The sequence below is a fragment of the Monodon monoceros genome, unplaced genomic scaffold (genome assembly GCF_005190385.1).
Source record: "Monodon monoceros isolate NGI ecotype Baffin Bay Population unplaced genomic scaffold, NGI_Narwhal_1 Super_Scaffold_12, whole genome shotgun sequence".
NCBI classification, from domain to species: Eukaryota; Metazoa; Chordata; class Mammalia; order Artiodactyla; family Monodontidae; genus Monodon; species Monodon monoceros.
In genome coordinates, this window is record NW_021703768.1 from 150,313,337 (window position 1) to 150,337,933 (window position 24,597).

A 24,597-nucleotide genomic window follows, 5' to 3' on the forward strand; every position below is an offset into this window, starting at 1 on the left:
TCTTTATTCTGCTCTGTAGTAGTTATTTCCACTATTTTATCTTCCAGGTCACTTATCCGTTCTTCTGCCTCAGTTATTCTGCTATTGATTCCTTCTAGAGAATTTTTTATTTCATTTGTTGTGGTCTGGTGGGTTTTTACCTTGCTCCTTCATCTGCTGTGTTTCTCTGTCTTCTCATTTTGCTTAACTTACTGTGTTTGGGGGTCTCCTTTTCGCAGGCTACAGGTTTGTAGTTCCTGTTGTTTTTGGTTACTGCCCCCAGTGGCTAAGGTTGGTTCAGTGGGTTATGTAAGCTTCCTGGTGGCGGGGACTCGTGCCTGTGTTCTGGTGCATGAGTCTGGATCTTGTCTTTCTGGTGGGCAGGACCATGTCCGGTGATGTGTTTTGGGGTGTCTGTGACCTTGTTATGATTTTAGGCAGCCTCTCTGCTAATGGGTGGGGTTCTGTTCCTGTCTTGCTAGTTGTTTGTCATAGGGTGTCCAGCACTGTAGCCCTCTCGTCATTGAGTGGAGCTGGGTCTTAGTGTTTAGATGGAGATCTCTGGGAGAGCTTTTGCCATTTGATATTATGTGAAGCCAGGAGGTCTCTGGTGGACCAATGTCCTGAACTCGGCTCTCCCACCTCAGAGGCACAGGCCTGACACCCAGCTGAAGCACCAAGACTCTGTCAGCCACATGGCTCGGAAAAAAAGGAGAAAGAAAGAGAAAGAGAGAGAGATAAAATAAAGTTATTGAAATTAAAAATAATCATTAAAAATAAAAATATTAAAAAGTAATAAAAAAAGAAAGAAAGAAAGAAGAGAGCAACCAAACCAAAAAACAAATCCACCAATGACAACAAGCACTAAAAACTATACTAAAAAAAAAAAAAAAAGAAAACCGACAGACAGAACCCTAGGACAAATGGTAAAAGCAAATCTATACAGACAAAATCACACAAAGAAGCATACACATACACACTCATGAAAAGAGAAAAAGGAAAAAAATATATATATATATATATAAAAAGGAAGCGAGCAACCAAACCAATAAACAAATCTACCAATGATAATAAACTCTAAATACTAAACTAAGATAAACATAAAACCAGAAACAAATTAGATGCAGAAAGCAAACCCTGAGTCTACAGTTGCTTCCAAAGTCCACCACCTCAATTTTGGGTGATCCGTTGTCTATTCAGGTAGTCCAGAGATGCAGGGTACATCATGTTGATTGTGGAGATTTAATACCCTGCTCCTGAGGCTGCTGGGAGAAATTTCCCTTTCTCTTCTTTGTTGGAACAGCTGCTGGGGTTCAGCTTTGGAATTGGCCCCACCTCTGCGTATAGGTCGCCTGAGGGCATCTGTTCCCTCCCAGACAGGATAAAGGACCAGCTGATTAGGGGCCTCTGGCTCACTCAGGCCCGAGGGAGGGAGGGGTACTGAATGCGGGGCGAGCCTGTGGCGGCAGAGGCTGGCATGATGTTGCAACAGCCTGAGGCTTGCCGTGTGTTCTCCCGGGGAAGTTGTCCCTGGATCACAGGACCCTGGCAGTGGCGGGTTGCACAGGCTCCCTGCAGGGGAGGTGTGGATAATGACCTGTGCTTGCACACAGGCTTCTTGGTGGCTGCAGTAGCCACCTTAGCATTTCATAACCATCTCTGGTGTCCACCCTGATAGCCGCAGCTCGCGCCTATCTCTGGAACTTGTTTAGGTGGTGCTCTGAATCCCCTCTCCTCGTGCACCCTGAAACAATGGTCTCTTGCCTCTTAGGCAGTTCCAGACTTTTTCCCAGACTCCCTCCCTGCTAGCTGTGGCACACTAGACCCCCTTCAGCCTGTGTTCATGCAGCCAACCCCAGTCCTCTCCCTGGGATCTGACCTCCTATGCCGGAGCCTCTGCTCCCAGTCCCCACCCATCCTGGCAGGTGAGCAGACAAGCCTCTCAGGCTGGTGAGTGCTGGTCGGCAGTGATCCTCCGTGCGGAAATCTCTCCACTTTGCCCTCTGCACCCCTGTTGCTGCGCTCTCCTCTGGCTCCGAAGCTCCCCCACCCACCCACCCCCCATCTCCACCAGTGAGGGGGCTTCCTAGTGTGTGGAAACTTTTCCTCCTTCACAGCTCCCTCCCAGAGGTGCAGGTCCCGTCCCTATTCTTTTGTCTCTGTTTTTTCTTTTTTCTTTTGCCCTACCCAGGTACGTGGGGAGTTTCTTGCCTCTTGGGAGGTCTGAGGTTTTCTGCTAGCGTTCAGTAGGTGTTCTGTATGAGTTGTTCCACATGTAGATGTATTTCTGATGTATTTATGGGGAGGAAGATGAGTTCCACATCTTACTCCTCCGCCATCTTGAAGGTCTCTCCCCTGGACACTTTAATACACTTCTGTCAGTACTTGATAGCACAACTGCATCCCCTCAAAGGTGAAGAAAATCAAAGATCCAAAAGCTACTACTATCAGCAACCATGACCTAATTGACATTTATATCCAACAACTGCAGAATGCACATTTTTTTCAAGTGTACAAGGAACATTCAACAAGTAGGCCATGTGTTAGGACATAAAATAAGTCTCAGTGTATTTCAAAAGATTGAAATCTTACAGGGTTTATTTTCTGACTATGGTGAAGGTAAGCTTGAACTACATGATAATAAAGTGACTGTGTATTAAAAATTGTGGGATGGGGCTTCTCTGGTGGCGCAGTGGTTGAGAGTCCGCCTGCCGATGCAGGGGACACAGGTTCGTGCCCCGGTCCGGGAAGATCCCACATACCGCGGAGCGACTGGGCCCGTGAGCCATGGCTGCTGAGCCTGCACGTCCGGAGCCTGTGCTCTGCAACGGGAGAGGCCACAACAGTGAGAGACTTGCGTACCGCAAAAAAAAAAAAAAAAATGTGGGATGAAGCTAAAGCAGTACTTACAGGGAAATTTTTAGCTTTAAATGCTGATGTTAGAAAAGAAAGATTTTGAAAATCAAGGTATCAGCTTCCACATTAAGAAGCTAGAAAAAGAAGGGCAAATTAAATCCACAGTAAATAGAAGGAAGGAAATAATAATGACAACAATAGAAATAAAGGGAATGGATGAAAAATCTGGTCCTTTGGAAAGATCAGTCAAATTGATAAACTTCTAGCTAGGCTGATCAGGGGAGAAAATGCAAAGGATACAAATTACCAATACTGGGAATAAAAAAAGAAAATTGAGGATAAATCTATACAGAGTATAGAATTAAAAAGATAATAAAGGACTGTTGTGAACAACTTTATGCTAATAATTTTAATAACAAAATCCATAAGTCACAGAACTAACACAAGAAGTAGAAAATGTAAATAGCCTAAATAATCTACTAAATTTTAACTACAAAGCAAATTTCAGGCCCAGATAGCTTCACTGGTGATTTCTATAAACATTGAAGAAAGATATGGTACCAATCCAACACAACCTAAATAGAGGGGGTGGGAATAGCTCCCAATCATTTTATGAGGCCAATTTTATTCTGATAGCAAAACCAGTAAAAGAAATTAAAAGAATAGAAAACTATAAACTAATATCCCTCTTAAATATGCAAAAATTCTTAACAAAATATTGATATATTAAAACAATATAGAAAAATAATACATAATAACCAGTGGAGTTTTCCGTAGGATTAATTTAACATTAGAAAATCAGTTAATATAATTTTTGATATTAATAGTACAAAGGAAAATCATAAAATATCTCAACAGGTGCATAAAAATCATTTGACTAAATTTAACAACCATTTCCAATTAAAACTCTCAGAAAACGGGACTTCCCTGGTGGTCCAGTGGGTAAAACTCCATGCTCCCAATGCAGGGGGCCCGGGTTCGATCCCTGGTCAGGGAACTAGATCCCACATGCATGCTGCAACTAAGAAGCCACAACTAAACATGCCACAACAAAGATCCTGTGTGTTGCAACTAAGACCCAGTGCAGCCTAAATAAATAAATTTTTTTAAACTCTGAGAAAACAATGAGAAGAAGGGAACTTTCTCAACATGATATGGGGCATCTATGAAGGCAACACAGCTAACATTATACTTAATGATGAAAGTCTCAGATGTCTGCTTTCAGCACTTCTGCTGAGAATTATACTAGATGCCTTAGCCACTGCAATAGTTAAGAAAAAGAAATAAAAGGCATGCAGATTGAAAAGGAAGAAGTAAAACTCTATTTGCAGACATGATTTCTTATATGGAAAACACTAAGGAATCTACAAAAAAAGTTACCTGAACTATTAAGTGAATTTAGCAAGGTCAGAGGATACAGGGATAATATACATACATAAATCAACAGCATTTCTATATACTAGCAATGAATAATTGGAAAATGACAAAAAGTTATTTCCATTTTCAATATCATTTAAAAACATCAAATTCTTTGGGATAAACCTTTTTGGTTTGTACAGATGAATTGGGGATATAAGGGAGAAAACTAATAATTTAACTTGGGACAAGAAGTGATCTGGAAGAATTTTCGCACACAGTGATATCTGTGCTGAGTCTTGAAAGACAAGAAACTTCCAAACAATCAAAGGGATAATAATCACTCCAGACAAAAGAAAGAACATAAGCAAACATAAAGATAGAAATACTTGAGAAAGCATGGCACATTTGGGGATCTGAAGTAGTTCTGTGTGATTTGCGCACACGAGGAGGAGAGTAATCACGAAGAGGCTGAATTATGAAGGGCTTTATGAGTCTTTACTAAAGCATTTGCCCTTTATCCTGTAGCTCATATGGTGGGTTTTAAGTGAGAGAGACATGGTAATGTTGCACTTTAGGAGTTGGTGATGGAATAGGAGTTGAATTCAGACCTTTGCAGCTATTTATGTTGAGTTCAGCTAGCAGTAGAGAGGCAGCGATACTATATGGCTGCTTCTTAGGAATGAGGCATTAGGTTTCACCAAGCAATCCCTATTCCAAGATGAGATGCATGCCAGCTTCTCACTTGACCCACCCAGGATCCTGTGTCCTGCTTTGGTGCCGTTGACAGTGGTGACCATCACATCTATTAAAAGAAATAGCACGGTAGCTGTAGTAGCAGCAAGAGCATTGCTAGCCCAGCAATTAGTACCCGACATAGCAGTGGCAATGGTACCCAACCAAGTGAGGAGACACCTGGAAGGCAGAGCAATATTTTTCCTGGCTCATGACACAGAGGTTGTTTACAGTACCTCTGGCTGGCATCATCAGGCTTTGTGAACTGCCTAATCATCAAGGAATGGGGGTGAATATAGGAGGTTTTTTGTAATTAGTTTAGGCTCACACTTAGAATGGTTAGTTTTATAACCCTTAGTGTATTATTCTCCATATCTGACTATAGGCTGACTATACATTGAATGAAGTTGTACATTCCTAGGCCCTAACAGGGAAAGAAGGAAACAGGCCTGGGTTTGAATGTCTGTCTCTGCTACATAACTGTATAATCCATAGGTAAATAACCTAACCCCTCTGAACTCTAGTTTCCCCATCTGTATAATGGAGATGATAATGCCTTCCTGACAGGGTCATTGTGAAAATTAAAGATGTGTGAAAGCACTCAACACATTCTTAGCACAAAGTAGATTCTCATACTTCTCATGTTTCCCTTCTTTAGCTTCTGTTGTAGGTTATCCTGTGTATTTGCTTTTCCAAACAAAGTTTGCTTTTTACTTTGACTTAAGGTTGAAATCTTCTCTACTACTCCCCTGTCCACCTTGGATCATAATACATTTCCCCCTGTGTCCTCTGTTATGTGCTTGTGGCATTTGGATAATTTAAGAAGGTATAGAAATTGGCAGCTTTGACAGAGGAAAATTTTGGCCAAAAGAAATAAACTAACACTTATGTTATATAAGATATATAGGGGCTTCCCTGGTGGCGCTGTGGTTGAGAGTCCACCTGCTGATGCAGGGGACACGGGTTCATGCCCCAGTCCGGGAAGATCCCACATGCCGCGGAGCGGCTGGGCCCGTGAGCCATGGCCGCTGAGCCTGCGCGTCCAGAGCCTGTGCTCTGCAACAGGAGAGGCCACAACAGTGAGAAGCCCGCGTACGGCAAAAAAAAAAAAAAAAAAGATATATAAATTGTCAGTGAAGTGAAAAAGTGAAATAGTTTTATCCTTAAAAGCTAAGCTTTAAGTCCTCTTAGATAAAGCTAAGACCCCTACTTGACCTCTTATCTTCTCACAATCCTTCAACAGGACTTCATTGACTTAACTAGAGAAACCAGACCAAGGGCAAAGGATCGCAATGGACTCTGTGTGATTGACCTAACAGGATCTGAGGAAGAAAATAGACCTATTGCCACTCTTGACTTGACTCTAGAACCCGTTGCTCCTTCCCAGAAAGAGCCAGCCAGTCTTCAAGCATGTGCCAGCCTCTCCAGCAAAGAGGTGATGGAAGGGCGGGTAGACAGAAGCTCTCGGCCTGCAGCACGGAGAATCATTAACAGTGATCCTGTGGATTTGGACCTTTTGGAAGAAACTGCATTTGAAGGTCCCCAGCCCCCTATGTCCATCAGTGGGGACTCTGTTTATCCAGGAGAGCCGAATTGTAGCTCAACCATATTCAAAGGTGACCTCGGCTTCTTGGCAAGCCTACAGCTATCTTCAGATATTCACTCCCTCCCTGCAACAAGCAATAATGGTAGCCGTAGCAATCAAAGGGCACCCTTGCCATGCCCACAGCAAGATGTGCCTTGCCCTCCACAAGCCTTGCCATGCCCACTGAGAGCCTTGCCATGCCCACTGCAAGCCTCACCGTGTCCACCACGAGCCTCCTCATGCCCACCGCGAGCCTTGTCATGCCCATCACAAACCATGCAGTGCCAACTACAAACTTTGCCTCACCCACCTCAAGAAGGGCCATGCCCTCCTCAAGATGTGCCATGCCCTCAGAATGTGCCATGTGCTCAGCAGAATATGCCAAGTCCACCTCAAGACTCATCATGGCAACTTCAACACTCACAAAGCCCACCTCAAGACTCACTGGGCCTACTTCAAGATGTACCAGGCCCACCTCAAAACATAACGTATCCACAAGATGTGGCACACCTGCAAGACATGCCACAGTCACCAGGAGATATGCTACAATCATCAGGAGACATGCCACAATCACCAGGAGACATGCCCCAGTCAGCAAGAGATGTGCCACAGTCACCAGCTGATGTCCTACAGTCACCAGCAGATGTGTCACAGTCACCAGCCAATGTACCACAGTCACCAAGAGACATGCCACCGTCACCAGGAAGTGTACCACATTCACCTGGAGAAGTCCCACACTTATCAGGAGATGTGCTACATTCACCTGGGGACATGTCGTGCTTGCCAGAAGACATGCCACACACACTTAGAGACTTGCCTCATTTACCAAAACTCAGGCCTGACTCTCCACAAAATGATGTACAGAACCATGACACCCCTATGGATGTCTCAGCTCCATCCTCTCCAAGCTGCTCTCCCAGCCCACAGTCTGAAACTTCCTTAGAGAAAGTTCCTTGGCTCTCTGTCACAGAAACTCCAGCCAGAAAAGAGATATCACTGTCAGAGCCTGTCAACCCCAGATCTGCCCAGGTGCAAGCACGAACACCACAAGGTGGGTTGTACAACAGACCATGCCTGCATAGACTGAAGTACTTCTTACGACCTCCGGTGCATCACCTCTTCTTCCAGACACTAATACCAGATAAAGACACAAGAGAGGTGAGCTAACATGTCTTCCCCTGGGAATCAGGTGTCCTTTGTATAGGCCTAGCATGACGTTAGTATGCTACAAGGAGTCCATGCATGAGAGGACAGGCCCAGCTGAGTTAAGACATTTTTATCTTTCTCCCACTGTGGAACCATTCAGTGTAGAATCAGATCTGGGTTCAAATTCAGCCCCACACTTAAAATCTGGCACTGAAGAAGTCACTTCACCTATCTATAAAATGGAGATAAGAACATACTTCACAGCATCATTAAAGGAGATAATATGTAAAGTGCCTGTTGGAGTGTCTGGCTCATCATAGGCCTTCATCAAATACTTCTCCATTCCTCTGCCTTTCCTTCCTCAATTCCTGATGCCCTCATTACAGCTTCCATATTACAGAGATAATAATACTCATGACACTTTGGTACCTTCAAAATTGTTACTCTCTAACTTGGGGGGAGGAAATTCAACTTTAAGATTTTTTTTATTGAAGTTGATTTACAATATTGTTTTAGTTTCAGGTATACAGCAAAGTGATTCAGTTATATATTTGTTCAGATTATTTTCCATTACACATCATTACAAGATACAGAATATTGTTCCCTGTGCTAGACAATAGATCCTTGTTGCTGATCTGTTTTATGTATAGCAGTTTGTGTCTGTTAATCCCATACTTCTAACTTGTCCTTCCCCACCTCCCTTTCTCCTTTGGTACCCATAAGTTTGTTTTCTATATCTGCAAGTCTGTTTCTGTTTTGTAGATAGATTCATTGGTATTATTTTTTTGGATTCCACATATAAGTGATATTATATAATATCTGTCTTTCTCTGTCTGACTTACTTCACTTAGTATGATATTCTCTAGGTCCATCCATGTTGCTGCAAATGGCATTATTTCATTCTTTTTTATGGCCGAGTAATATTCCACTGTGTGTATGTTTGTGTGTGTGTGTACCATATCTTCTTAAACCAATCATCTGTTGATGGGCACTTGGGTTGTTTCCATGTCTTGGCTATTGTACATAGTGCTACTGTGAACATTGGAGTGCCTGTATCTTTTTAAATTAGAGTTTTCGTCTTTTTCCAGATATATGCCCAGGAGTGGGATTGCTGGACATATGGTAGCTCTATTTTCAGTTTTTTGAGGAACCTCCATACTGTTTTCCATAGTGGCAGCACCAGTTTACATTCCTACCAACAGTGTAGGAGGGTTCCCTTTTCTCAACACCCTCTCCAGCTCAATTTTAAGACTTTAACGGGAATGCTACTTCCCATTAGTCTTCATCGATCTGTAAGAACTAAACTAGATGTGTAAGAAAAAAAAAAAATTGTGGCTAAGTCCCATAACATGAAGCTTTTTTTCATTATACCTAACCACATTCCCAACGTTAAGAAGACTGGCTTGAAGTTGTTCAAGAATTCAAAAGGTGCTTCTCCTGTTGGAGCAATCCGTAATCCAGCTTAGTGGGTGTCAGGCATTCACATTGATTTGCCCTTAGAGAGTGAATTTTTTTTTCTCGTTTTAATTGTTCTACCTTCTAGTAGGCTTTATGTCTCCTCCTTCTGAATGACTTTGCCCAACACTAGCTTGTTCTCTTTTTTCCTATGAGTTTGCCTCTGATTGGCGATACATCATTCCATTATTGAGCACCTGGAGGACTTGAGAAAGTTTTTTACCTAGTTAAGGCTGTAGTGCTTTGTAGGTGCTACACAACCAAAGAAGCCATCAGTAGATACAGGTCCACCTTATGTGTACACATAGCTCAGATTACAAGGTGGCAATTAGGCTACACAGAGTGACTTTTTCTTCTTCATCTTTATTTCTTAACTTCTCAAAGAATCTCAGCCATCTAGAATACATCTGTAAATATTTTCTGTCTCTTTTGATTACTTTTGGGCTTTTTATAAGTAGTTCTTCACTAAGTCATTCTCCCCCCAGAACTTGTTTTTAGTGTGATGCACTTTATTTTCTATTCTGTTCTAATTCATTGGGGGTTTTGGTCAGTACATTATTTTTTTATTGAAGTATAGTTGATTTACAGTATTATATTAGTAATGGGCAAAGGATTTGAATAGACGTTTCTCAAAAGATTTTCTGTATCGTTAGTCATTAGGGAACTGCAAATCAGAATCACAATGGGATGCCACTTTGTATCGACTAGGATGGCTATAATAATACTTATTATAGAGGGCTTCCCTGGTGGCGCAGTGGTTGAGAGTCCGCCTGCCGATGCAGGGGACGCGGGTTCGTGCCCCGGTCCGGGAAGATCCCACATGCCGCGGGGCGGCTGGGCCCGTGAGCCATGGCCGCTGAGCCTGCGCGTCCGGAGCCTGTGCTCCGCAACGGGAGAGGCCACAACAGTGAGAGGCCCGCGTAACGCAAAAAAAAAATAATAATAATAATAATACTTATTATAGCCATTTATAGCCAATAAATATAATATATTTATTATATTAAATATATATTTAATACTATATAACTATATTATTAAAATATAGTTGATTTACAATATTATGTTAGTTTCAGGTATACAACAAAGTGATTCCGTTATTTTTTTCAGGTTACATTCCATTATAGGTTTTTACAGAATATTGAATATAATTCCCTGTGCTATACAGTAAATTCTTCCAAGAACTTCTTAGCCAGTGTCCATGCTGCCGCTAACCAGACATTAGCCTTAACTCCTCTGAGTTATCAGTGAGATCAGGGGTTACCCTCAGGTGTCCTGAGACATAAGAAAGCTAACTGCCCTCTCCCCAGAAGGGCAATTCCAGCCATCACTGTTTTTCTGTTATACATAAACTATCAAACTTTGTTTGGCTTATGTTTTAAAATTAATACTTATTCTCAGATTTTAAAAATAATGCTTGCTTAAGAAATAATCACCCATGATGCTATCAGTCAGCATTTATTAATGTTAATAATTGGGTGTATTTCCTTCCTGGTTGCCTTTTTATGTGTAGACACTTTAAATTTTTTAATAATTGGGGGTTTTAACAATAATATATTTATTATTGTTGGTTTTATTGTTTATAGAGAGTTTGAGTTTAGATGGTAGCTATGGAGTTATACTGCTGTATGAAACCAGCTTCTGCCATCTATTGCATGACAAATTCTCACTCTAAATCTCAGTTTCCTTATCTATAAAATAGGAATAATAATAACATGTATTTCTTACAGTTGTTGAGAGAATTAAGTGAGGATAAGTTGAATGTTAAAACTTATTATTATAATTATTGTTGTTATTGTATCAGACTTTTTAATGTTTGTTTTTCTTCTGATGATGTGTCTATTACAGAAAAATTGAAAACTACAAAAGAACATATAGAGGAAAAATCATCCATCATTTCACCACCCAGATAATAGAAAACCACTTTTCATACATTCTCTTTCATTCTTTATATACATACTGTTTGGGGGTTGGTGGGGGGGGCGGTGAAGCAACTTAATATTTACTGTTGACTCAAAAAAAATCAACAAAATGGAATTCTTCTTCTAACAATAAAAGATATTTTAAGCATCTTTATTCATCTCTTTGTTTCAGTATCTGATATAGTATCATAGCTACCCCTAAATATCTTATCACCCTTATTCCAAAATCAACTTAGGCTAGCTCTTAAATCTTTTGTACTTTCCTTTCTAATGCTATATTTTAACACAGATGAAATCATGTTACATGTAGAACTTTGTATTCTTATTTGTTAACTTAATATAAGCATTTTACCATGTCATTAGAAGTTTTTTAGATAAGGCTTTCCAGTCTCAATTTTTTAAATTATGAATATTTAAAATGCATGGAAAACTTCCCTGTCTTCAACTTGTTCCAGAACCTCTAGCTTTTATGTCTATAGAAACCCATCCTAATTTATTTCTTTTTATCTCTGCAGAACAAGGGTCAAAAATTAGAACCTATCCCTCATCGAAGACTAAGGATGGTAGCAAACACCATTGAAGAAAACTTTCCCCTGGGGACTGTGCAGTTTTTGATGGACTTTGTGTCACCCCAGCATTACCCACCCAGAGAAATTGTGGCTCACATCATCCAGAAAATCCTGCTCAGTGGCTCTGAGACTGTGGATGTTCTAAAGGAGGCCTACATGCTTCTCATGAAAATTCAACAGTATGAACCTTAGCTTTTGGCAAATCTTCTGGGGAACCTGGACTCAGGGCACAACTTTCTCTTGCTTAAGATTTATTCATCTAACCATTAGAGAGGGTGACTTAGTATATTAGTATTATTTGTATTGCAAGTGACAGGAAACTCAATCCAAACTGGCTTTAACAGCTGGTAAAAGAGAATTTAATGACTCGTGTTACTAGAAACCTAGGAATAAGATGTGACTTAATTCAGTTCAGAAATGGTTACCAGGATCCATTTTTCAGCTCTGCGTTGCTGTTTCTAGGCTTCACATGGTAACCTTCTCAGCCTCTAGCTTTTACAACATTCTTAGTACAAGAGAGGGTCCACTTCCTTTATAATCACACAGAGTTCTGAAATTGAGTCTTACAGGTTTTAATTGGCATAACATAAGACCTGAGTCCATCTTTGAGCCAATCATTGTGAACTGAGGAATAGAATATCAAGACTGACATGCTTCACAGACTTCATCCCAGGGTCCTAGTGGGTAAAGCCAGTGGGCTAAGAATAATAAAGAGTTGATTTCTTCAAGGCAAAATTGGGGTACTAATGCTTCCCAAAAGACAGGTGGATACTGGGTAGCCAAAGAAAATGAACTTCCACTACCCTCAGATGACATGGTATTGTATCAAAGGGTGGGCAAGAGCACTGAGGATAAGAGGAGGCTTCTTGCTTCTATCATCTTCGAGATCCCATCCCTTCTTCCACTAAACTCTCCAGAATTCTGATTGATGTCACTTTACTTTCAGGCTACATCCAGCTAATGCCAAGACAGTGGAGTGGGACTGGAAGCTGCTCACTTATGTCATGGAGGAAGAGGTAACATAGCAATTGCAAGCAAAAATCTTTTGCAGAGGAGGTTTTTTGTTTGTTTTTTTTTTTGCGGTATGCGGGCCTCTCACTGTTGTGGCCTCTCCCGTTGCGGAGCACAGGCTCCGGACGCGCAGGCTCAGTGGCCATGGCTCAGGGGCCCAGCCACTCCACGGCATGTGGGATCTTCCCAGACCGGGGCACGAACCCGTGTCCCCTGCATCGGCAGGCGGACTCTCAACCACTGCGCCACCAGGGAAGCCCCGCAGAGGAAGTTTTAACTAGAAATAAAAGTGACTGTAAATCTGGTAGTAACGTCTTTGCCATTATTCCTTTCTTTTACTCCCCCCAATCCCGACCAAAACATTCCTATTGAAATGGTATGTGCTGTCTTCCAATTCAAGATTGAATACGTTCACTTATCCCTCTCCTTTTTCAGATTCCATTTAAAATAACAGTAAATGAATAGAGAAATGTATAAACCTATGGCACTGAAAATAAGGGGAAAGACAATAGATTTGAATGAAGATTGGAAGAGCTAAAGGAAATATAAGAGTGATGACTGATGAAGCTAGGCTGAGAAAGCTACAGGCTAGAATACATGAGGAAGGGCTGTAGCCAAAGAGGGAGGAAATCTGCCCTTTAGAGCAGAGAATTTTTGGACTCAGAAACACAGTATATAAGAAGGTTGAAGTAGGATATGAGCTGTAAGTCTGTTGAAAGCTTGTAGATGGAACTGATAATCTCTCTATTTTTGAGTACAGAAAGCTCAGTTGCCAGGTTACCTACCTTTCAGGCAAAAAATCAGAGGATTCATTGTCTAAAAGAAATCGAATGAACCATCTGTCATAAATGAAGGCAGCTAGTGTAGAGTTGGTGCTCCAGAAAAAAAGTCTGCATTCTGACCTTTAGGGATCCCTAAACTTAATTGCCAGCTTTCTGTCTGCTAACCCAAAAGCACTTGGATGGAACAAATTATTGTCAACTTAGAACTCTATACTCAGCCAAACTATTAGTCAACTGTGAGGGTAGAATAAAGACATTTCCAGACATGTACAAACTTGACAAAATATCCACACACCCCATTTCATAGGTTACTTGAAGATATGCATACAAAGAATAGGGGAACAATCAAAAAAGGGGGAGACACAGGATCCAGTATCACTAGATCTAATCCAGAAGAGTAAGGAAGAGAAGTCCTGAGATTACTGCAAATAGTAGACCTAGAGGGCAATCACTCCAGATTGGAGCAAAAAAATACAGGGCTTTAAGGAAGCATGATCTGGGAAACACCACCAAGAGGGCAGACAAGGAAGCTCCAGGCTCTTATTCCCCAATGGAGATACCAAGTTAACAACAATATGTGGACCAGAATACCTTTGTGAAAACTCTAGAGACCAGTTGAGAAGTTGTAGTACTCAGGCCAACCAATGCATAACCAAGAAGGTACTCCATTGAAAGGAGTAGGAAAGTTTGTGGTGTTTTGTGTGTCCATACCCCTCCCTCTACCTAGCATAGCACAGTGCAACTAGGAGGAAATCTCCCATACCTTGGCTCCTCCCTTGGGATGGAAACAGAAGAGTGGACGTTGAGTCCAGTGTTCTGGCTTGTTAGGAGGATAGTTTCTGTCTTACCTGACTCAGAGCACTGTTGAGAACAGTGGCTTAGTTTTCTGGCTGAAAAGAAATGTGAACACTGCAGCATTTTAGAGGTGCAGAGAGTATGCAGTTCCACAAACAGGTACTGGGGGAGCAAGAGACTGTGGGCTTTCAAGAAGAAGTAGGGGCAAGCCACTTGGGAAATTAAGGCAGATAAAAGCACACACACAAGCTCAGAGAAAACACATCTCCAATAAAGGTCTGAGAGGTCTCAGGACCTTTAGCCAAGCTGATTGGTGAAGGTCTTGCCATGCATGAACTCAATGGATAAAGACTGGGAAAGGTGTTTTTTTCAAATGTTTAAATCTCAAAAGAAGATTACAAAGAGGCAGGGAAATGCGGCCCAATCAAAAGAATGAAATAAAGCTCCAGAAACTGACCCTAAAGAAACACATCTCTCAACATACTGACAAAAAAAATTTTTTAACTATCTTAAAGATGCTCAAGGAGCTAAAAAAGAACACAGACAACAAAATGAAGCAAGAAAATAATGCATGAACAAAATGAGAATATTAAATTTTAAAAAACTGTAGAAAATAATCAAACATATCCTGGAGCTGAAAAATACAGTTACTGAATTGAAAACTTCACTAGAGGAGTTCAACAACAGTCTTGGTCAGGCAGGAGAAAAAAAATCAGTGAACATGAAGAAAGGTCATTTGAAATCACTGAGACAGAGGAGCAAAAAGAAAACAGAATAAAGAAAATTGATGAGCACCTAAGGGACTATGGGACACCATTAAATGGACCATATACACATTAGGGAAGTCCCAGAAATGGAAGAGAGAAAGGGGCAAAGAGCTTATTTGAAGAAATAATAACCAAAAACTTTCCAAGTCTGAGGAAAGAAGTGGGCATACAAATTCAAGAAAGCTCCAGTGAGAATAAACCAGAGAGACCCCACACCAAGACACATTGTAATCAAACTGTCAAAAGTCAAAGACTTTTTCTTTGAAAGACTTTTTCTTGAAAGCAGCAAGAAAAAAGTGAGTTTGTATAAGACTCTCAGCAGATTCTCAGCGAAACCTTGCAGGTCAGAAGGCAATGTGATGATGTATTCAAAGTTCTAAAAGAAAAGAACTGTCAACCAAGAATACTATATCTGGCAAAACTTTCCTTTAAAAATGAGGGTGAGCAGCAGGAGAGAAGTGACACATCAATACAAGATCCTCAATAAGATTATCAGAGATTTCTCATTAGAAACTGGAGGCCAGAAGTTAGTGGGGCGATATATTCAAAGTGCTAAAGAATAAAAGTCAACCAAGATTCCTGTATCCAGCAAAACTGTCCTTCAAAAATGAGGGAGAAACTACTGGGCATATACCCTGAAAAAACCATAATTCAAAAAGAGTCATGTACCACAATGTTAATTGCAGGTCTGTTTACAATAGCCAGGACATGGAAGCAACCTAAGTGTCCATCGACAGATGAATGGTTAAAAAAGATGTGGCACATATATACAATGGAATATTACCCATAGAAAGAAACGAAATTGAGTTATTTGTAGTGAGGTGGATGGACCTAGAGACTGTCATATAGAGTGAAGTAAATCAGAAAGAGAAAAACAAATATCATATGCTAACACATATATATGGAATCTAAAAAAAAAAAAAAATGGTTCTGAAGAACCTAGGGGCAGGACAGGAATAAAGACAGACGTAGAGAATGGACTTGAGGACATGGGGAGGGAGAAGGGTAAGCTGGGACGAAGTGAGAGAGTGGCATAGACATATATACACTACCAAATGTAAAATACATAGCTAGTGGGAAGCAGCTGCATAGCACAGGGAGATCAGCTCAGTGCTTTATGTCCACCTAGAGGGGTGGGATAGGGAGGGTGGGAGGGAGACGCAAAAGGGAGGCGATACGAGGATATAAGTATATGTATAGCTGATTCACTTTGTTATACAGCAGAAACTAACACACCATTGTAAAGCAATTATACTCCAATAAAGTTGTTAAAAAAAAAAATGAGGGAGAAATAAAGACATTCCCAGATAAACAAAAGCTGAGGGAGTTCATTTACTACTATCCCTGCTCATCAAGAAATGCTAAAGGGAGTCCTGAAGGGTAAAATGAAAACTAAACAGTAACTTGAAGCCGTATGAAGAAATAAAGATAAATACATGGGCAGTTATAAAAGCTATTATTGTAACAATGGTTTGTAACTCCACATTGGTTTTCTATAATGTATTAAGAAACTAATACATTTTTAAAGTATTAATCTAAAAGCTAGTATTATTGTAACTCCACATTTTGTTTTCTACATAATTTAAAAGATTAATGCATTTAAAAGAATTATTAGTTTATTTTGGGGCACACAATATATGAAGATATAGTATTGTGACTTCAACAACTAAAAGGGGTGGGAACAGAGCTGTAAAGGAGCAGAGTTTTTGTGTGTTATTGAAGTTAAGCTGGTATAAATTCAAAGTATTATAATTTTAGAATGTTAAATGTAATCCCCATGGTAACCACAAAGACAATAGCTGTAGAATGTACACAAAAGGAAATGAGAAAGGAATGTAAACATTTCACTACGAAAAAATCAAAGACAATAATGCAGGAAATGAGGGACAAATAAACTATAAGGCATTTACAAAACAAATAGCACAAGGCCAGAAGTAAGTCCTTCCTTGTCAGTAAAGGGAAACCAATGAATTGTGCATGCCTGCCTGCTGTGTGACAGACACTTACGCTGGCTTTGGTAAGGTTAGAGTTATCACCACATAAATCACAAGGACACTGAGACTCAGCGGGGTAAGTTAAATACGGGATGGAGCTGAGTTTCAAACAAACAAATAAATAAGGTCTGTGCACCACCAAAGCCCATGCTCTTTACCTGCATCAGTTAGGCTTCAACAGTTAGGATCATTTCACCTGTAACAGGAAACCCAGCTCAGACTTGCTTTCACAGTAAGGATATACATCAGCTCATCTTACTAGAAGTATAGCAGTGAGATAGACATCATGGTTGCTTGATCTAGTAGCTTGGCATAGTCATTTTTTCTGTCTCTGTTCGGATATCCACAGTTTAGGGTTTATCCTGAGACTGATAGTTAGGTTCAGTGAAAGAAAGAGACTGACTTTTCAAGCTCTAGGATTGCCCTATTTGCCCTCTTTTATAATGACCTAGACTGCTTGCTCTCTCCCAGAAACCTCTCTTTTAGATACACACTCGTTGACTCATGGGCCTTCCCTTGACTTAGTATTTATGAGAGCCCAGTGCTCAGTGTCGTCCAGGAGATTGAGAGGAAATACTTCTCATTTTTTCTCCCCCAGGGACAAAATCTGCCCGGGCGAGTCCTTTTTCTACGTTATGTAGTACAAACCCTGGAAGATGATTTCCAACAGATCCTGAGGAAGCAGCGACAGCACCTGCAGCAATCTATTGCAAGCACTGTGCTATCCTGTGACAAGCAACCCCACAATGTCAGGTAACCAGCCATCTGAGCCCTGGGATGACAAGAGGTAGGGGCTGTAAGTGGGCAGCTACTCAAGTCCGGAGAACATCAGGTGGATGAGATTTTCTAGTAGCTAGATAGTATAACAGGGATAGTTATTACAACTATAAACAGTCCTAGAAGAAAACCTCTCTGTACCAACTGTGTGTCAGATGCCATAACTTGTGTGGTTTTTTTCCCGAGGACCATCAGACTTCCTTTAGTCTATTTCAGTATTGTTCAGACGGCCTTGTGAGATCCAGGGGGAAAACTTGACTTGTGTAAAACTTTTCACAGCTTTTATAAACCTAAATTTATTTCCATCCCCCTGAGTAACTCAAGATAAATCTCATTTGTCACTACTACTTTCTGAAAAGCCTATTATTATAATAGGTCACGTGGCTGACAATAAAGTACAGTAAGGTAGCAAGCACGTGTTCTTTTTTTGTAGGATAAGGTCCAAAGCTTCTGGAAGCTTCAGAGTGGGGAACTACCATATCCTTATACCAATGGGGTGAAATGTGGTTTATAGGTTAGGGATCTCAGGCTAGAATTTTCATCCTGGAACTACAAGCTTTGCTTCTTTTGGAAACGGTTCTCACCAGCATTCCTTTTTTCAGAGCATCATTGAGATTTTTTTCACTCACATTTACATTCTCATATGTTCTGGCATATTTGTTAAGAATAGTTTTCACAGGCCAGTGTGGGATATTGACTATTATAACTCCTTTAATTAGAAAAGGGGGACGTTTCATTATGTTCTAAGTAACAGTCCGCTTTTTCTCCCTTAGTTTGCATGCTTATATCCATTTCCCTAGATGTACCATTTTATGTAAAGTTTAAATGTTAATGATTATAGGGGGTAGAAAATCAGTAAGTAGAGAAACTACAGAGAGTACAGGATAGCATAGTTGGGTTTAAAATTGAAAAATAACAATTTAAATAGTGAGAGCAACTCTCCTGACCATTCTGCTTTGTGAGCTTAGGCATTGGATTGGGAGATGGGAGACATAAACCCAACTCAATCCAGTGACAAGTCACTCACTTTCATTGTGTGAGCCTCTCACTATACCCAACACTATACTCTTGGGTTTAAAGATAGGCATTGGTAACCTCTAAATGCAAGCCACATACTCTATTTTGTGCTTTATCAATGAAAAAAATCAGTTCCAGCTGGAGGGGAAACCAGCTGTATTTGATTCAATAAGAGAGGGCTATTAGATTGAGGTTGTGGTTACACGGATATGTGCATGTATTTATCAGAACTCATCAAACAGTATATAACTGTGCTTTGACCTCTAACGGGTGGGACAGTTGTCAGAGCTTTCTGAGAGGCTGTTCCCGGGTTATAATCCTCAGCTTAGCTCAAATAAAATTTTCCATTTCCTTCTTAAAATAAAAAAATTTCATCAAACAAAAACCAGTGTGCAATTTATTTTATATGTTATACCTCAAAGATAAGTTTTTAAAAAGAAAGTGATGGTAAGTCAGTCTCCATATGACCCCTTAAGGGATTTTCTTTTCTTTTTTTAACTGTGCATACAAAGAATAATCTAGTTCTACATGATTTAAGAAATACACTAGTCCCCAGATCCCCTCACCCACATTTTCCTTTCCCAAGGGGTAACTACTTTCAACTCTTTTATTTAAGTGATTCTTTGGATTTTTACCTCTTTATGGCTAAATAAACTGCTTGTGTTGCTAATTGTTGATTTTTCATTGTTAGCTATTATCTATTAACTCCCCACATGAAAGATGAGGAGTTAGCTCTTTTTCCTCTCTACCTCCTCTCTCTCTCTCTCTCTCTCTCTCTCTCACACACACACACACACACACACACACATCCCAGCCCCCATGCCATTAATAGAGTTATATCATAATTTTGTTTAGATCAGTATCCAATGTTTCCATCACTATAACTATGTGTGCTAGTCAGAGTTGAGCCAAGTACTAAACTGTGATTACTTTTTCTTTCACTCATACCTTTTTTGTTTTCCTTAGAGTTAATAACTGCCTCATTTTTAGTTTCCTTGTATTGTTTGTGCATATCAGAAGTCAACCCTAGATTCTCTGCCGTTTGGTTTAAATATCCCATCAAGATGTTTATTCACACTGGGTTAGTCTTATGAAGTTCTTCTTCTTGAAGATCTGTGGTGGAACGTTTTGACCTCCTTCAATCTGGATTGGTTGTCCTCTTTTCCAGTCTTTATCATAAATGTGAAAATTCCCTTCACCTGTTTCCAGTGTTGGATCTCTGTTTCATATCTTCTCTTTCTTGGTTTACTCCCATGTTTTTGATAGATCAGTCTCCAGTAGCTTCTTAGAAAGGTATGTGGGAAGTAAAATTTTTGAGATCTTGTATGTCTGAAAATATCTTTATCTTCCCACACGTTGATTGATAAGTAAGTATAGATATTTAGGTTAGAAATATCTTTTCTACAGAATATTAAAGGAAATATTCCATTGTCTTCTAGCTTCCAGAATTGCTGTAAAGAAGCCATAAGCTACTTTGATTACTGATTCTTTGTGTGTGCCTTGATTTTTTTCTCTGGCTGTTTATAGAATCCTCTTTTTGCCCAATATACTTGTTTTAGATCTATGTTCATCTAGAATGCTGGGCATTCAATGGGCCATTTCATATCCTTCATTCTTGGAAAATAGAATTTTCATTCCTGTTATCATGTTTTTAATTTCCAAGAGCTCTTTTTCTTTAAATGTTCCTTTTTAAAAATAATAAATAGAATTCTGTTCTTGTCTTTTTCTTTCATGGATCCGTATCTTTCCATATCTTTGATTATATTAATGATAGCTTTTGTTTTTGTTAGTTCCCTGTATAATGTCTGTTTTCTCCAAGTTGCTTTTTTGAGGAGAAAGGAGGGTTGGTTTGGCTTTTTGGTGTTTATCTCTCATGTTAGAATATGTCCATAGATGTCTGGTAAACTTTTGTAATCTATCCACGTTTAAGGGTGACTCAAAAGCTCTTGGAAGCTCTGAGTACAGGTGAGGACTTGTCATTTCTGAGCTTCCCTGTAGGTGGAACTGGCTGTCCATTTCTTAGAAAATACTTCGTCAGTGTCTTTAGGTCTTTCCTCTTGGGCTGGATGAGTTTTCCAGAAAAGACTTCAGATTTCCTACATGAAGGATAAAGACCAGGTTGCCAGGTTTTGGGAAGACAGTTCTGGGAAGGTGGCAAGGATCTCTGCACTGAGCATGCATAGGTTCACTTAGAGCCCCTGTTTTTGCTTTGATGCCTTTGCCTCCCAGCTGTGCCTGGTATCCCAGTCCAGAGACCCTCTGTTTTACCTCTCCACAAAGTTAACCTGTAGTCTTCAGCATTGGGGGAGAAGATCTAAAAGTTTCTTAAACAGATTACAAGCCATCATATTTATTTTAATTTACCCGCTTTTACCCTAACTTCATGGAAACCTCATACTGCCATTTGCAGCACTTATTGAAGGTTTTTTTTTTCCATTTTTTGGTGAATAGGATTAAATAGGATTGCTCTTCCCTACTGCTGGCTTAGGATTCAGCTTTCTTAATTCTGCCAAGTCAGTTAAAATTTACCCCATTGCCAAAGTCATAGACTTAGATTAAACATCATCTAAACATGACATTTGCCTTATTTATTTAGTTAATTGGTTACTTTGAATTTTGTAATCAGCATCTCTTACCCAACCCCTTAAATCAAAGGCTAGGACCTTGACAATTACCTACATCCATCCCCCATCATCCACTTTTTGCACCTTCTTGCACCCAAAGTAATTGGCATCCTGAATGTTCATCATGTTCCTTTCCTTTTTATATAGTTTTATTGCATCTATATGTGTTCCTGTAAAGTATATATTTTTATTTTAGCTCCTTTTAGCTGTATATAAAAGAGTATCATGTTGTATGTAATCAATTGGTACTTTTATATTTCACTTACTATTATAGAGTACTAAGATTTGTCCATACCTATCCACTGTAGCATATTCATTTCCACTACTGTAGAATATTGTTTTGTGAATATACTTCATTTTCCTTCCAGCTTCCAGATTTTTACTGTTATTATCTGCCCTCCTTTTCTTCCCTTCTTTGTGGATTTTTAAAAAAATTATTTACTGTAGTATTAGTGGCATTTTAGGAGGGAACAAAATTAGATGTGTATATTCAATCCATCATTTTTACCTGGGTTACCTAAGTGATCATCAAAAGTAATTTTGACTATATGAGATGTTTTTACCTTACTAACTTTGTGAGCCTACACCCTGTGTAAGGTTTGACTCCACTGCACATACTCTAAACCTTGGTTATTAGCATTAATAACTGACATCTAATAATAGAAAGCCAACAAAGTCATCCAGTCCAACTTTCCACTTTGTCAAGGAATGTTCCTGGTCAGGAAGCCACAGATAGTGCTCTTTGACCTTGGAGATACCTTTCAATAATTCTAACTTAAAGAAAAATGTTGATGTTTTACTTACCTTTTGTAACCTTACTACAATTAAATGCAGGGTTTCCATTAGACTTTTTAAATATTGAAAGTAGCCTAAGGACCCTCTGTGTTGCCTTTAGGGAAATCTAGAGGTCTAGGAGCCCATGTTAAAGTTGCAGTTCTGAGCACCATATAGTAAGACAGAAGTTTAAACTTTTTCTTTCTTATCTTTTTTCCATTGCAGGGATGTCATCAAGTGGTTGGTCAAAGCAGTAACTGAAGACAGATTAACTCAGTCCCCAAAGGAGAATCAAACCTCTCCAGGAACAGGAATCTTGAGGGCCAGCAGTAGCCACCCTTCTCCCCAACCTAACCTCACAAAGAACACCAATCAGCTGTAAGGAGCAGGCAGAAGTTATCTTTCCTGGGGCTATTGGGATTTACTGTTTTAGAGAACAGCACCACCCCCTAAGAGGAGTTTCCCCAAAATTAACAAGCTCTTATAACATAGGCTGGTTTTTACTAAAAACTATCTTAGTTTGACTAAAGGCTAAATTCCTAATTCCAAAGGTAAAACAAAAGCAGATGCTTTCCCCCTAGATGAATAGGGCTTCACTAAGTGAATATTAATTCACAAAGCCGAAATGGAACAAAAGCCAGAGGACAGTGCCCTCCCTTTCCTAGATTCCAAGAGACAATACAGGGTTACAGCTACTCACCACTTCATCTGTCCACTGACAGAAGAGGAGTCATGCGTAGTGGGTGTTCCAAAGGCCTCTTGTTCTCAAGGACCTGGGTCTCTCCTCCAGTCCTGGAAGAAGAGCAGTTCAACCTGCAGGTTCCAACAGGTTATAACAGCAATGGCTCAGACCAGGGCAGGTCCTATTACCTCAGACCACACTGGAAAGAGATTCCTGGCATTTTTTTAATGGGATTGAAAGTGGTCTTGGCATTTTTTGAGAAATGCCAGGATTTGGGGGCTGGAGCTGCCCTTGCACAAGTAACCTGCTATTCCATGTCAATTATGTTAAAAATGACAGTCACACTTGATATTTCAAATACAGCATTAGTGCCTAAATTCACAACGCTATATAATAATCTAGTTGCACTGACCTGATTTTCATATAAGTACTATGGGTTTTCACTAATTTAGGAGACAATCTTGTATCTAAAGGGAGAATGTTTTGGAACAATGAAATATTTGCTTGAGCAGATTGGGGAAGGTCCTAAAGTAGGGAAGTAGGGTTATCCCAGAACTCAGTATATAGACCCAAGAGAGAAGCAGACACTGTTCCTTAAATGAAAGCTAATATAATAATAATAATAGTAATAAATTTATTGTAAGTAGATATTAGTAGAATAAAATAGGGTCCCCCTAAAAGTGATCATGATCTTAACAACAACAGTAGGCACTGCTGTTTACCATTAATGAGTGCCTGTCTGCCAGATATCTTAAACAGCACAACTTTATGAAATAGGTGGTATTATTTCTCCTTTTTTGAGATGAGAGAACTTAGACTGAGAGCAGTTTAGTAATTTGTCAAAAATTGATCAGCTTGTCATTGCTGAGCCAGAATCTGATGCCAGAGTCCCTGTTCCACCTATTGTGTCACTGGCTACAGATTTTCTGAAAACAGAGCCCTTCCTTCCCTCACAAATAATAGTGCATGTTAGAAGAGGCTAGCTTCAAGGCCAGGCTCACCTTCTGAGGGGTTGCCCAGATTCCTCCTGCCACATCAGCCTGGCTGTCTCCCACAGTTAGGTCTGATGAGAGAGAGGGTCACGTTTCACCAGCTGAAACTCTGAGACTGAACTTAGTAAAAGATTATTGTGAAGGAACTAGTAACAGGAGAAGACTATATGGTAAATATGTATTTTCTCCTATCAAAGAAATTCAAATAATTGTTAGTCATTCTGGACCTGTTTCTTCATCTGTGAAATAGAGAAGTTATAGGTTAGGTGATCCTTAAAGTTCTCTAGATCCTTAAGATTGTATGTTTCTCTTTTTGAATTTAAAAGCAGCTTGCTTTTACAGCTCAACCCCAGGTTCTGAGAGGTTCAGATAGTATGATCTGGCAAAAGGGATTCAGGTAGGTGAAATTGCTAATAAAAGCATGCTGATGCTTGAGTAGTTCTCCCTGACCCTAGTGTGTGCTTTACAAGATCCTTTAGTACACTGGTGGGGACCTCATCCCAGCCAGTAGGGTGGCTCTTTGCCAGACCCTCCCGCTCATTTGTGTTCTGTGTTCTGGACTCAGGATTGTATGCCAGCTGCAGAGGATGCTGTCCATAGCCGTAGAGGTGGATAGGACCCCCACATGCAGCTCCAATAAAATTGCTGAAATGATGTTTGGGTTTGTGCTGGACATTCCTGAGAGGAGTCAGAGGTGAGTCTTAGTTTTTTTGTTGTTGTTGTTTGTTTGTCTTTTGTTTTGGTCTGGGAACATAATTTCAAAAGAGAATTCCAAATGGTAG

At 40.1% G+C, this 24,597-nt stretch overlaps 1 protein-coding gene across 2 annotated transcripts in view; it reads left to right on the forward strand.

Annotated features, from left to right (window-relative positions):
• The window catches only part of SIMC1 (SUMO interacting motifs containing 1), a 98,411-nt gene that overhangs the window by 46,801 nt on the left and 27,013 nt on the right, over positions 1 to 24,597 (forward strand). Inside the window, exons 2-7 of one of the 2 annotated variants that reach the window (XM_029217402.1) lie at positions 6,170 to 7,669; positions 11,547 to 11,779; positions 12,547 to 12,616; positions 17,548 to 17,702; positions 22,367 to 22,519; positions 24,381 to 24,509. In XM_029217402.1, the coding sequence (XP_029073235.1) occupies positions 6,170 to 7,669; positions 11,547 to 11,779; positions 12,547 to 12,616; positions 17,548 to 17,702; positions 22,367 to 22,519; positions 24,381 to 24,509 (2,240 nt within the window). The remainder of the gene's footprint in view (positions 1 to 6,169; positions 7,670 to 11,546; positions 11,780 to 12,546; positions 12,617 to 17,547; positions 17,703 to 22,366; positions 22,520 to 24,380; positions 24,510 to 24,597) is intronic. The other variant, XM_029217403.1, reaches the window with a different exon arrangement.